This window comes from Drosophila serrata, unplaced genomic scaffold, assembly GCF_035046125.1.
Source record: "Drosophila serrata isolate PLE 108 unplaced genomic scaffold, ASM3504612v1 contig_382, whole genome shotgun sequence".
Taxonomy (NCBI): domain Eukaryota; kingdom Metazoa; phylum Arthropoda; class Insecta; order Diptera; family Drosophilidae; genus Drosophila; species Drosophila serrata.
The window spans coordinates 8,309,273-8,323,589 of NW_028257280.1; the positions used below are offsets into that span (position 1 = coordinate 8,309,273).

The window sequence follows — 14,317 nt, forward strand, 5'->3', positions numbered from 1 at the left end:
TTCCGGTGTGTTATGGCGCAAACAGCGGGAAGCGGGGATTTTATCTTTTTAGCTATTTAAAGAAGCTTTTTAAAATTGGACTTTTTTCATATAGGAATGATATCAATATATAGTTATATCATGGTGGGAACTGATAAAAATAGTTTTACTCAAAGTTGGGAATAATCGATACTATCGATACTTTTAGTTTTGAGTGATACATCGATAAATTGCAGGTATTTTGAGCTCAGTTAAACACAGTCACACTGAAGTGGAACACCAACAAACTCGCGGCTGCTTGCAATTTTAACACCGATTTTCTGATAAGCGAAGTTTCGAGCGCGTTTTATATTTGTTTTATCGCGAAATGTGCAAAGAATACTACTAAAGTCAATATCTCTGAGTAAACAAAGGTGATAAAGCGGGAAATGTGTCAGCTGGCGAGCGAAGAAACTGCTGAAAAACTGTTTTAATTAAGGTACGAGAATCGGAGAATCTGCCTGTGTGGGAGTTCATAGCCGCTCCCCCCACCCCGTCAAATTGGAATTGTCTTCTTTTGGCGTGACAATAAAAACGTAGAATGTTTACTTAATTCAGTTTCCGTTTATGACGAAGCAGTGTGTGTGTGCGTTTATTCATAATTGATGGCCTTTTTATGTTTATAGTTCCTTGGCGAATTCCTGTTTTCTGCAGATTCCTTTTACAGGAAAAATCAATAAAAGTCCAAGCAGAATACACAGCTGTGCTAGTGTGTGTGTGTGTGTGTGTGTGTGTGTGCGACTGCGCTGCAGTGTGGGTGCTTGTTTGTGTAAATGTAAGTGCTCCTTTATCAGCAAAACGCATTGCATATCGCTGTTGTTGTTGTTGTTGTTGTTGTTGTTTTGCACCACCGTTGCAAGTGAGTGTGTGGCACGCCTAATTGATAAACATTTCTATAATTTCGAACCACTTCCATTTCACCCCAGCACAATAATTAATCACTTGGACCGACAGCGTATTTCGGTTGCTTGACCATTGAGGAAAATTCATACAAACCAGTGTATGTGTGTACATATGTGGATATGTGCACGCTCTATTGTTTTACAAGCTTCGAACCGTATTTAGTTTCCCTTTTACTTTTCTACAATTTACATAATCATCATCTCGGCGCGGCGGCAAAGACATAAAAGCAACAAAACAACATACCGCGAAGTGGCGTTCATTAAACTAACTCACAAATGCACATACAGTTGTTGTTGTGTAGTTTTTATTATTTATACTTTTCGCATATTTCCCCATCTGTGTGTGCGCGCCTGTTTAATGGCTTTCGGTTCCACATCCATCGCCTGCCCTTGCCCCACGTTCCTCCTCCCCACCGCCTGGACATTGCCAATTCTTCTTTCTTTGATAATTCTACCGCTGGGATGATATTCGGATATTCGGTATGCAAAATGTGTGCCAAAAGGCGCACAGTGGTTGCGATTCTTTACAACAATCTAAGGAATGTATATAATTTATTAAATTAACAAACATGCCTTATATAACGAGAAAAAAATTAATTTTTAAAGTTATATATAGTGTCAACGAATCTAACAACTCCTTTTTGGGTTAATATGACAACATCATATTCATTCAAGACTGCCCATACATGGAACGGAATATTTTAGTTAAGTTATTCAACCTTTTCATTAAAAATTCACATTATTTTTAACAAACACAAAGGCGTTTCACATAAACACTTTAAACACAATCGATTAAATATTGAAAGTGATTGATAATTGATATAATCTGATTCACTTTCTACAAAGTGATTGATACCGTTGATTTCAAATTGTTTTCTGAAAATTATCCACATTTCTCAATCCATTTTCGAATTACTATTAACTTGTGGCCCTTAGTTTTGAATTGTATCCATTGTACACCGGCTGCCTTTTGTGATGGCTTTTGGTGGTGGCCGGTTAATGACACGAGGAGTCGTCTCTCTGGGGGACGACTCTGATGGCTCTTGGCTAGACAAGTGACGCATATCCCCGCATTCTTTTGTGGTACTTGCCAGCCACACATCGGTACATATGTATATAGAGTCTATATGCGTGCTGAATTGTCTAATTCGCGTTGATTCACCAACAAAATTCTTGAAACTCTAAGAGACAGATATAGTGGCAAAAGTCATACTAAAAGTTAATCAGCGAGCTGCTTTATCATACTTTTGATAAGGAAATAGAGAGATTCAAGTATTTCCTACAATCTAAACCCTACTAGGGCCTTGGCCAACAAATGACTGGCAATGATGAATGATTGACCACTGTTGGACAGCCGGCATTCCATTCGAATGGATGGATGGATGCATTTCCGTTGTTACACAATCGATTTGCATTTCGCAGCTACTCAAATTGCGGTTACAAGTTGGTTTTTTATTTGTATTCGTTTCTTGTTTCTTTTTGTGATGGTCGCAATTAAAATTTGATTAATTTGCCAATTGGAGCTTGAACAAGTTGACTTGTGCGAGCCGAGGAATTGGTACACGACCCAGGTCAACCGAATCTCTTGCCTGCACTGAGGAAAAAGTCTTTATAATACCCAGATCCATACAAAAGTGTTGACCCATTCGAGATATGATTTCTTTCGGTGTACATACATATTTATGTACATTTGTCTCTCCGTCCATGCCTCAATTTTACGCTACAATAACAACTCGAAAGAAGTGCAGCACCAAATTGCATTTGCACATAATTCAACGTTAGCTCAAATGAGAAATATGTCTTGTACGAGTACTTGGGGAGTGTGTGCAACAACAACAATAGGAGCAGTATCAGCTGAAAACGCATCTGTATCTTTTTCATGCACTGGAAATTCCGCAAAGACGAAGCCGTGTGCCGCTAACTTTCTAAAAGATGCATCGCCAGCTAATCATGATAATGATTTAGCCTCTTATTTGCTATTGTTGTTAGCTCAACTAGCATGTGCTATGCTATACCCTAGCTGAAAAGTTGAGCCAATGATTAAGTTTCAAAAAAGTGAACAAGAGCAGACAATCAAAAGAACCTGTCACAAAGTGGGATCTTTCTGGGAAGTCTCTGAAATAATTAATTTTTTACTCTTAGCCCAAAGTTTTAAATTTGGTAAAATGAGTTCACCAACGTCAGAAATTGTTTATCAACCTGGGATCACCGTATCATAGTTGCCATCGATCATTAAAGAGTCACATGTTCGTGACTTCTTAAGATTATCAACTAAAATGACAAGGGACCCTGTCAGGCCTATGGTGTTACTTTTTTACAATTCGATTTAAATTTAAAGTATCTTAATTAGAGTCCTAAAAGCAAGGTACCAAAGTGAACACTATTAAATTAAACAGAAATATTGTTATATAGTTCTTTGAACCCTTTTAAAAATAATCAGGAGGCAGAACTGAAGAGTATCACTACCGAATCTCCATACCATTGTCCACATTGATTCCTTCGATACCCCTGGAAACCATCTAAATCTTATCTCAACTTTATCCAATTGCATTTCTGGTCTCTGCCCACATGTAACTAAGAGCAATTCGTCTCTGTTTCAGTTTTGCTCAACAGATGATTACAGGCCTCAGCGGGCAAGGAGGTGCCGTGGCGTGGACAAGAGACGTCTGTGTCTATAATTAGCCCACGCCCTGGTCCGGCACTAAATTTATAGTCATTTATAAAGTCTCAATTTCGCCTCTCACTTCGTCTCTTCTACAGGCCATGGAGCATTGACTTAAGGCACTGAGAACGCCACCAAATCCCCGATCCCCGCCAGGCAATGTTGGAGCCAACGCTAACACCCGATCTGGAGGAGGGCATTGTCGGGCTTAGTCTGGACGATGTGGATGTGGACTCAGTGCCAGAGCGCAAGCCACACTTTCTCGACTACGATGCAGTGCCGCCGCCGGATTATGAAGATGGCATTGGGGCGAGTTCCGGGGAGCAATTGAAGATGGACAAGAAGTATGAGCGCGATGGGGAGATCAGTGATTACGAGCTAGCTGCCAGTGGCTACACAAAGAAGGAGTTCACCCAGGACGACAATACTTTGCACTTCACCCAGAGCGTTTCGGGATCTGGAGCAGTGGGCAAGAAGCCGGCTGCCAAGCATTTCCTGGACGAGAATCCTATTCCGCCGGACTACATGTTGGCGCAGGAATTACGAGAGATGCGAGAGCACCGAAGCCTGGACAGAAACTTTGAGCGGCAATCGGCGCAGCAGCAGCAATTGGAAGAGTTGCCTCCAAGAAATGGAGGTGGATCTCCAGCCAGTGCAGGTCGACCCTCTCGCAGCAAGGAGCCCTCCTACACGCTCTCTCGATTTCTGGACGGTGACTCCCCTGCTCCTGCTCCTCGGCTGCCCAAAGGAGCCGCCTGGACAACGAGCTTTGACGAGCGGTACAGCACCTCGGCAGTGGATGCTACCTTAGGCTCAAAGGTGGAGTGTGTTTACTCTCTGCTTTCCATGCTGGGCTCTAACGATCCGCTGGAAATGGCCAAGAAGTTTTTGGAGCTTTCGGGGAGCACGCAAAGCTGCGCCACACTACGACGCTCCGGCTGCATGCCGCTGCTGGTGCAGATGATGCATGCCCCGGACAATGATCAGGAAGTGAGGAAATGCGCTGGCCAGGCACTGCACAATGTAGTGCACAGTCATCCGGACGAGAAGGCTGGACGGCGGGAGGCAAAGGTGTTGCGTCTGCTTGACCAGATTGTCGACTACTGCTCCTTCCTGAAGACACTCCTCCAGAGCGGGGGCGAGGCCATAGCCGATGATTCCGATCGTCATCCCTTGGCAGCCATCTCGTCCCTGATGAAGGTCAGTTTCGACGAGGAACATCGGCATGCCATGTGCGAGCTGGGAGCCTTGCACGCAATACCGAACCTCGTGCACCTGGACCATGCCGTCCACGGACCAAAGCCGGAGGATCAGTGCTGCAATTCGCTGAGGAGATATGCCTTGATGGCCCTGACCAATCTGACCTTTGGAGATGAGAACAACAAGGCACTGCTGTGTGGACAAAAGCAGTTCATGGAGGCCCTGGTGGCCCAGTTGGACTCTGCGCCAGATGATCTACTTCAGGTTACTGCGAGCGTGCTGCGCAATCTTTCTTGGCGTGCGGATAGCAACATGAAGGCGGTTCTTAATGAGATTGGCACGGTGACGGCTCTGGCCCTGGCGGCCATGAGGAATAAGAGTGAGAACACTTTGAAAGCCATTCTCTCGGCCCTGTGGAACCTCTCGGCACACTGCAGCACCAACAAGGCGGAGTTTTGTGCCGTAGACGGAGCCTTGGCGTTTCTAGTTGGAATGCTGAGCTATGAAGGTCCAAGTAAAACGCTAAAGATTATCGAAAACGCCGGCGGAATCCTTCGAAATGTGTCCAGCCACATTGCTGTATGTGAACCATATCGACAGATCCTGCGTCAGCACAATTGCCTGGCCATCCTGTTGCAGCAGTTGAAGTCTGAGAGCTTGACGGTGGTCAGTAACTCCTGCGGCACTCTGTGGAACCTTTCGGCACGGTCCCCTGAAGACCAGAAATTCCTCTGGGACAATGGCGCAGTGCCAATGTTGCGTTCGTTAATTCACTCTAAGCACGCCATGATCTCAGAGGGCAGCTCGTCGGCCCTAAAGAATCTGTTAAACTTTCGCCCTGCAGTCCAAAATCAACATCAACTGGACCCCATTGCTCGTTCCATGGGTCTGAAAGCTTTGCCTACTCTGGAGGCTCGCAAGGCTAAGGCGTTGCAGCAGGAGCTGGGCGAACGACATACGGCGGAGACGTGCGACAATTTGGATACGGGTGGCAAGCTGGCTAAGGAACGGGGTTCCAGCTCATCCGGACGACATCGTGCTGTGCCCCGCTTAACTCGATCGGCAATGCTCACAAAGAGTGAGAGCCGCGACTCAGTTTACTCGGCTAAGTCGGACTCTGCTTACGATCACCTGATACGCTCCGCATCAGCCTCGGATGCCCATCGCAAGATGAAGCCAAAGATGACAGATTTCGAGCTAGAAATGGAGCAGGACACAGAGGTCACCGAGGAGCAGCCAATTGACTATTCGGTCAAATACAGCGAGAGTGCCACCAAGACCTCGACATATCAAGAGACGGACCTTGATCAGCCCACGGACTTTAGCCTGCGCTATGCGGAGAACCAAATTGAATCCGACATGGACATATCAGGATCTGCAGGCGCTACAAAGAGTACTTCAACACCAGCTGAGGCAGGTCCAGTTAAATCCGAGGGACAGGAGATCCTCTTGATTCTAGATGACAGTGTCAAGTGCTACCAGACCGAGGATACTCCATATGTTATATCTAACGCAGCTTCCGTTACCGATCTACGATCGGCTGTTAAAGCCGAAGCTGAAGTGGAACCCAAAATGGAAGTTAGAGATGTGGCTACCAAGGGAGGAGCACCCAAGAAGTCTACAAAGATTTCGCAGTGCGGATCAGGCTCCTATACGCCAGAGAAACCCATTAATTACTGCGAAGAGGGAACACCCGGTTACTTCAGCCGCTATGATTCCCTAAGCAGTCTGGATGAGGCTGGCAAAGCCAATCAGGCTACTGTAGGGTCAGAGTCAAAGTCTGCGAAGCAAGAGGAATCCCCGCCAGCTGAACAGATCCTGGCCAAACCAACTACGCAAGGCAGTTCTGCTTTGGAAACTCCACTTATGTTTTCGCGTCGCAGCTCCATGGATTCCCTAGTTCATGATCCCGATGTGGATGTGGCCAACTGCGATGATAAGAGCTCGGTGGTTAGTGACTTTAGTCGTCTGGCCAGTGGAGTTATCTCTCCCTCAGAGATTCCAGATTCCCCCACACAAAGTATGCCACAATCTCCGCGACGAAATAGTGCCGCAGGACCTGGTTTGGTGACGAATGTGAGTGCTTCACCCGCTCCGATTTCTTCCAATCAGCGACCACTACGCAGCGTCTTTGAGGATGACCTGAGCAGCTTCAATGTGGAGCATACACCGGCCCAGTTCTCTACGGCCACCAGTTTGAGTAATCTCAGCATCGTGGACGATGAAAAGGCACCGGCAAGCGTGGCTGAGGAAGACAACGAAGACGAACTTCTGCTGGCCAACTGCATTAACATGGGCATGCAACGTAAGCCGGCAGAGATTGTGACATCCGGGCGAGTTGATCCCGAAGTTGGTGTGGTCGAGGAAACTACTCGCAGCTATTGTACTGAAGATACACCGGCTCTCCTATCCAAGGTAGCCAGCAATACCAACCTCTCGGCCATTTCCTTGAGTTCCAATGAACCAAAGGATGCCGTAATTGATCACCCACAGGTCTACGCTCATCAGCTCTCCGATGATGTGTCCTCCAATACCTCAGACTGTGGTGGAGCAGCTGGTCACCTGCTGCAGCAGTGCATCCGCGATGGTATGCAGAAGCCGATTTCTGAAGCTAGTCCAGATCCCATCGCGATGCTACGACGCGGTGGCAATAATCTTCCCAGCTACCAGCCATCCGCTGATGAGATGAGCAAGTTTTTGGTGGAAGACAGTCCTTGCAACTTCTCCGTGGTTTCAGGCCTCTCAAATCTTACAGTGGGTTCCAGTTTGGTTGGGCCAGCAGTGCAGCTCAAGGAGTCCCTGGGGTAAGTAATCAAAATGTAAATGTCATTTGATTAAAGCCTGTCAAGTAAGGTCAATTAGGATTTACAAAATGTTTTGTTTTAACATAAAATGGTGGTTTAAGTAAGAAATTATTGTTTTTTTTAAAAGAGTGGAAGACAATGGTTAATCTTGTTTGTTCTCGCAGATCTGGTGGGGATTCAAAGCCGCCTGGAATCGAGGCATCTTCCAGACAAGAGCAAAACCGACGGCCGCCGCATTGGCAAGATGATTCGCTAAGCTCCCTATCCATTGACTCGGAGGATGACACGAATCTACTGAGTCAGGTAAGAGGACTTTAATATATATATCAATTAATATATATCTTATTTTCGTCCAAATTTTTTCAGGCTATTGCCGCTGGCTGCAATAGACCCAAATCGAATCTTGGCTTCAGCTCGAACGGCAAGCGCTCCAGCTCGCTAAGCTCCTCGCAGCCCATAGCCATCAATGCGGCCACTTCGGCCTCCTCCTTGAACTCGGTCATGACTGTTCGCAAGCACCAGCAGCAGGAATCGTATAGCTCCGTTGATTCAAGCGACTCCAACGACAATCAGTCAAAGTCGCTCTTTGAGCTGTGCATACTCAAGGGCATGTACAAGTCCAAGGAACCCGGAGCTAGGTCCCAGCAATTGCAACAGCAGCCAATTATTGGTGCATCCTCCACTCAATCGGATCCCAATCTCAAGCAGTTCGACTCCCTGCCGGTGCAGCTGCCATCAAGTGGACAATCCAAGCGACAGCGGCATCACCATCACCACCATCATCATCACCGGGAGCGGGAGCGAGAGCGCAAGGACGAGAAGCTGCTGCAGGAGTGCATCAATACGGGCATCTCCAAGAAGATCAGCACCGTGCCAAAAAACGTCCTGGCTACGTCTGCAGCTGCATTGGAACCGTGTCACCCAATGGCAGCTATTACATCAGCAAGTGCCCTCAGCACAGCAGCTCCAGACGTAGAGCAGAAAGCGCACGCCACCAGCAATCCGCACCCGCTCCCGAGCAGCCTCAACCCGAATCTTATCGCCGCCACCGACATCGGCACGGCAAGAAGTCCAGCAATTCCAGGTCAAGGGAGCGGGAACGAGCTCGAGAGCGCGAATCAGAGCGGTCTCGCGACCGCTATTGGGTCTAAGGACTTTGACGCGGAGGATCGTTCCAGCGATGAGTCGAATCAGTCCTTCATATTGGACACCATGGTCAGGTTGGACAGTGTGCCCAACGAAACCTGCATTTCTGGCGCCAATGAGAGACACAAGGACCCTGACCTAATGTTGAAGTCCGTGGAGAGATTGACCCTGGAGTTTGTCACATCGGCGGAGCAGTTGAGAAGCAGCAGCAACAACCACAGCAGCAGCAATAGTCACAAGAATACCAGCAGCAACAACACCTGGAACGAGCACACTTGTCCCAATGATGTGAGTTTCCCCAGCGTTAGTCAAACGGCTCCTGCTCTGGCTTCACTGAGCCTAGATGATGATATTACCGAGGCGAAATCCCTAAAAGAGTTGGTCGAGATCACGCCCACAAATGAGCAACCGGTATCGTTGGAGGGCGAAACAGATACCCTGGTCAACGGACATTGTGACAGCTACTCGGGATCTTCGGGCGGCCTTAACTTCCAGTTGGGCGGTCAGGTTCAAAATGCCGGCGTGAGATTGGAGCCCCAGAGGCTGCTTTTTAATGGAACCAGTGCCTCCATGATGAGTAACTCCACAATGATTGCCTTCGAGGCTCGTGCGCTGGCAGAAAATCTACTGCAGCCCGATGCCGCTGACATTGACAACACGGAGATGACCTTTAGCATTAACAGCCTGGATCTGGATAATGTGCGTCCCCCATCGGGAATGGAATCACTGAATAGCTGCTATCAGGAGCACTCCCAGCCGAGTTCACTGCGCCAGCAACTACCAAGCAAGAGTCCCAGATTCGCTCGTAAAATGTTCCCAGCCAACTTGGTGGCTAGACGTGCACTGGGTCACCTGGCGGGTAGTGCAGAGAGTGTGAACTCCAGCTGCAACTTGCTGGACAACATCAAGCCCCCCTCGTTGATGGACGAGCTGCTGGACTCAATGATCAGTGTGGACAGTATCCAGTCGGAGGTGGCCGATGGCGAGCAGGACTGCAGTATGGCAACTACAATATCGGTGTCCAACTACGAGACTGCTCCTTGCGATGATCACACGTTGACAGTGCTCCAGAGCTGCTTTGATGAAGACGAAGATGCCACTATGAACGACTACAGCTCGGCAGAGTCCACTCCCAAGCAGGGAACCACTCCTTCTCCAAATCGCCGCTCTCTTACCCCAAAGCAGAAGCGTCGCCTGGCCAAGGATCGCTACAAGACCTACACCATAGCCACCAGCAGTGATGTGGAGGCATTGGAGGCCAACGAAACGCTTCAGATCGAGATTTTGGAAACAGCAGCGCCGGTGGCCACTACCTCACCGCGTGCCAGTGGACGGAGGAGAGGCAGTGCTGAGCGATATAAGACCCAGTTGATTGAGTGCCCCCGGGCCTTGATTCAGCCTCAAGTTGATGATTGCCCCAGCGAGCAGCTGTCCTCGATTAGGGCGATGATGCAACAGTTCACCTACATCACGGATATCAATATAGGACAGAATCAGACCACAGTGGAGCCCGCTGACCTTGCAGGAGAGGCGGAAGAGTCCCCAGAGTGTGATCAGAACTCGGAAACAGAGTCCTGTGATGGCCAGGAGCCACAGCAATTGCCTCCTCCGCCACCATTGGTAGAAGTCAAAGCTCCTGCTATCAAACCCACAACTCTGGAGCCCGCCACAGCTGTGAAACTGGTGCGAGGTCGCAAGAAGCCGGCCTATGTCTCACCCTACAGCATGCAGAGTCAACGGAATAGCAATAATGCAGCCACGCCCAAGAAGAAGACCCTCTCACCAACTATTGCCAAAAGGAGTGTGGTGCCCAGCGTAACGGGTGTAAAGTTGCCAGCCAAAAAGAAGTCAACGCCTCCACCACCAGACCCAGCTCAAGCTACGGTTCCGGCTCCGGCTCGTTTGGAACGCCAGGGAACGTTTGTCAAGGACGAGCCGACGAACTCCAATGAACAAGTGCCCGTTGTGGAGGCGAAACCCGCTCAAACCAGTCCCGGTCATCGGGCCTCAAAGCTGCCCACCAAGAAGACCGCAGCTGGAGGTGATTCACCGGCTAAATCTGGCTCTCCCAAGAGGATTGCTTCAGCGCCGGTGCGACGTGTGACGCCTGTTAGGGCGAATACCAGCCTACGCTTGGCTGGAACCAAGTCCACGGCTGCCTCTCGTGTGGTTTCCAGTCGGGTTTCGTCCACTACTCCTCCATCCCGCAGTAATTCCAACCTAAATGGTACCAGTGCTGCTGCAGCGGCGGCTGTGAAGATCAACCAGGCCCAAAGCCGTATTGCCAACATCTGGAAGCGAGTGGACGAGGCCAAGACAAAGCAATCGTCGTCCAATCTCAAGCAAACACAGCAAACGAAATCTTCCAGTACACTGAATGCCAATGGGATTGGGAATGGAAAGAAGCCAACGCTCTTGCGCAGCTCCACATTTGACAACTCGCCGAATGGTACCGCAGGCGGTGGAGGCGTAAAGTCCAAATTACCCGTAGTGGGATCCCGCAAATAAGTGGAGAACAACGAATTCCCGCTTACCTTACATAATCACAAGTCGGCCAAGCGATTCCGAACAGGAACAGGACTGTATTTTGTATTTTTTCGCGCATTTTTATTGGAACGGAACACGCACACCCAGTCCACATCCACAAGAGTCAAGAAGAGTTGAAATCAAAGAATTTTAGGGTAGAAGGCAATATACATACATAATTTTATGTAATCACATTATTCTACTCTCCCTCTACTTGATATAATATAAATATATATTGTACACGTAGTCCTAAACTTTGTAAGCAACCAGTATAGCATAGAGTTAGCGCAAAATCCTAGTAACTTGAACTAATCCAAATCACAGTCAGAGAAGGAGCTGTCTCCAGCTCCCGATCGTGTGTAGCCAAATGTATTGCATAGATCAGGCCTTTCAGCGTATGTACAACTCTCTTATATATACAAGATGTATACAGGCATATATGTAATTGATATATATTCGACTTGACACGATGACATTGCTGCTTAGGCAAGGTTTACCCAGTCTAATATGTATTTTGATTTTACTCTTACAATTAGTTAGCAAGGTCACGAAGATCACGGGATACTTAAACCTATTACAATCATTTAATTGCACAAGTGTTTTAGGTATTTGGCCCAAAGTCATACCATTTTTGGGATTATTACTTTCTAAGTTTAATATGCCCACGGCTTCCTTACGCAAAAACCAAATATTTGAAGAGAAAAGAAAATCACTTTTTATAGTCACTGCTTTTTAAGTATTCTTTTATGATAATTTAGCATTACCTAAGTGAACGAACGAGTTTCAGAGAGCAGCTTTCTGTATTAAGCCAATAATTTGCGACTTTGTTTATACAATTTCAAGGCGATTAACAATTTTAACAAATAATAAAAAGAAAAATGCTTTTCAGCAAAACAAATTAAAAGAAAATTTCGAGTTTTATGAGAACATTACCAAGGATTCTCCTATTGATTAAGCCACCCAAATGAAGTTTAATCTTTGAAAGGCCTACTTTATTCCCCTCATATTGTTTGAAGTCTGGAAATTCGATCGAAAACTTAAAATAAAATCGGTTATATATTGTTATACTACTCTGAAGTCCGATGACCAATGATGAAGAAACGAAAGCAGCTAAGACAGACACAGAGGAGATATACAGGGAGCGATGGTACTCCACGCTCATACAAATTGTAATACCATTTTTTCTAGCCGGCTTGGGCACAATTACGGCCGGACTAATGCTGGGCAAGGTGCAGGACTGGACGGTTTATCTTCAAGTGAACGAGCTCTTCGTCCTGGTATCCGTGCTGTGCGGCCTGAAAGGTAACCTGGACATGTGCGTGGCCTCGCGCATTTGCACCCACTCTAATGTGGGGGATTTGTCCTCCCGGAAGACAGTGCTGAATATAGTCGTTGGCAACATGGCACTTGTTCAATTGCAGGCCATCGTCTGTTCCACGCTGCTCAGCCTGACAACGGTTGCTGTGAGCTGGGCGGTAAACCGGAATCATAACTATAAACACTTCCCCCTCCTGGCAGCGTCTGCTCTGATTACCTCCAGTTCCTCCTGCTTCCTTCTGGACACCTTTTTGATGGCCATCGTCCTGTTCTCTGGCCGCTACCATTTCAACCCGGACTACATGGCCATACCGATCGTGGCTTCCCTCGGCGATGTGGTGACCATCAGCGTGCTCTCCTTCACGGCAGCTTCGATAAATAACCTGTCCGAGGAATATAAATGGTTCAGCATTTGTGTGGTGGTCATCTACCTGTTCGGTTTGCTGCCCCTTTGGCTTCTGTTGGTGCTCCGGAACGTCTATGTGCGCCCCATATTGCTGATGAGTTGGATACCTGTGATCGGGGCGCTGTGCATTAGCCAGGTCGCCGGATTCGTGCTTAGCAGCTGTGTGAAGGATTTCCACGGCTTCGCCATCTTTTCGCCCATTATAAATGGGATCGGGGGTAACCTAGTCTCTGTCCAGGCCAGCCATATGGGCAGCGTCTTGTACACACATAACACGCTGGGCACTCTCCCTGAAGATACCCGTATCCTGGAGTGGCCGCATCGAGTCTACTTTCGTGGCACCGTCTACTCCCGCGTGGCCCGCATCCTGATTGCAGTTTCTGTGCCGGGCAATGTGGTATTCGCCCTCCTTGCCGATTACATCTACTTCTCGTACCTGGCTGTTCAATGGATCTTTGTAGTCGCCTTCTTGGTTGTTAGCCTGTTGCAGTTGCTCATCTTGCTTTGGCTTGCCCACGCTCTGGTCCATTTTCTTTGGCGCTACAAAATCGATCCGGATTCGGCCGCGATTCCGTATCTGACCGCTGTGGCCGATGTACTGGGCACAGTGCTTCTAGCAGTGATGTTCCAACTGCTTAGGTCGGCTAAGCACGAGTACCACACTTTGCATAAATCCTAAATCAGATTGTTGATTGTACGTCAACGGTTTTTTTATTAACGTATTGCATTTTTAAATTTGAAATAGTGCGCGAAATTTACAGTGTGCCCACCGATTAAACTGTTTAAAATGCTACAAATTCGTCAGTGCAATGGTAATGGTATTGGCGTTGCCCGACTGATAAGAAAATCACGATATTCCTTAGGCCGAAAATAATTTAAATGTTTTTTTATCCAAAACAGATTGCCGAAAAGTGTCTGAATTTCCATATTATACTTCTATATTTAGAGTGCTGCCAGAGGACAAAACCAATTTTTTAGATTTTAAACCATGTAATGTGCTTTTGCTGAATACGAAATGTTCTATATTTGCTAAGCAGTTATATTGGGCGAAAACGCTCTGGCGGAAAATCTACTGTTCTGTTTCTTTTTAAAAATAACGATGTTTACTCTATGATTAAGTTTAGTTTGTTTTGCGCACAGTCGCAAACCGAGGCGGTAATTGTCAATTTGCCTCTCTTTATTTAAAAACTGGCAGACTTGTTTCGCAATGATGGTTACCTAAAAACAAACGGGGAAAACAGCAAATACGTTAAAAAAAAACCGTGAATTTTTGCAATTTTAAATTGTACCCGTGTATCTGTAAACGTGTAAAATGTAAAATAACATCTTCGTAACT

At 47.2% G+C, this 14,317-nt stretch overlaps 1 protein-coding gene and 1 pseudogene across 1 annotated transcript; both read left to right on the forward strand.

Annotated features, from left to right (window-relative positions):
* The first annotated feature begins 218 nt into the window (after positions 1-218).
* Apc (APC-like) lies at positions 219-12,167 on the forward strand. Its single transcript, XM_020952395.2, has 4 exons — positions 219-457; positions 3,681-7,586; positions 7,751-7,889; positions 7,953-12,167. The coding sequence occupies exons 2-4, from the start codon at positions 3,742-3,744 to the stop codon at positions 11,238-11,240; spliced, it is 7,272 nt and encodes a 2,423-aa protein (XP_020808054.2). The 5' UTR covers positions 219-457; positions 3,681-3,741; the 3' UTR covers positions 11,241-12,167.
* Positions 12,168-12,340: 173 nt separating this feature from the next.
* On the forward strand, positions 12,341-13,660 carry LOC110185954 (solute carrier family 41 member 2 pseudogene; annotated as a pseudogene).
* Positions 13,661-14,317: the final 657 nt, after the last annotated feature.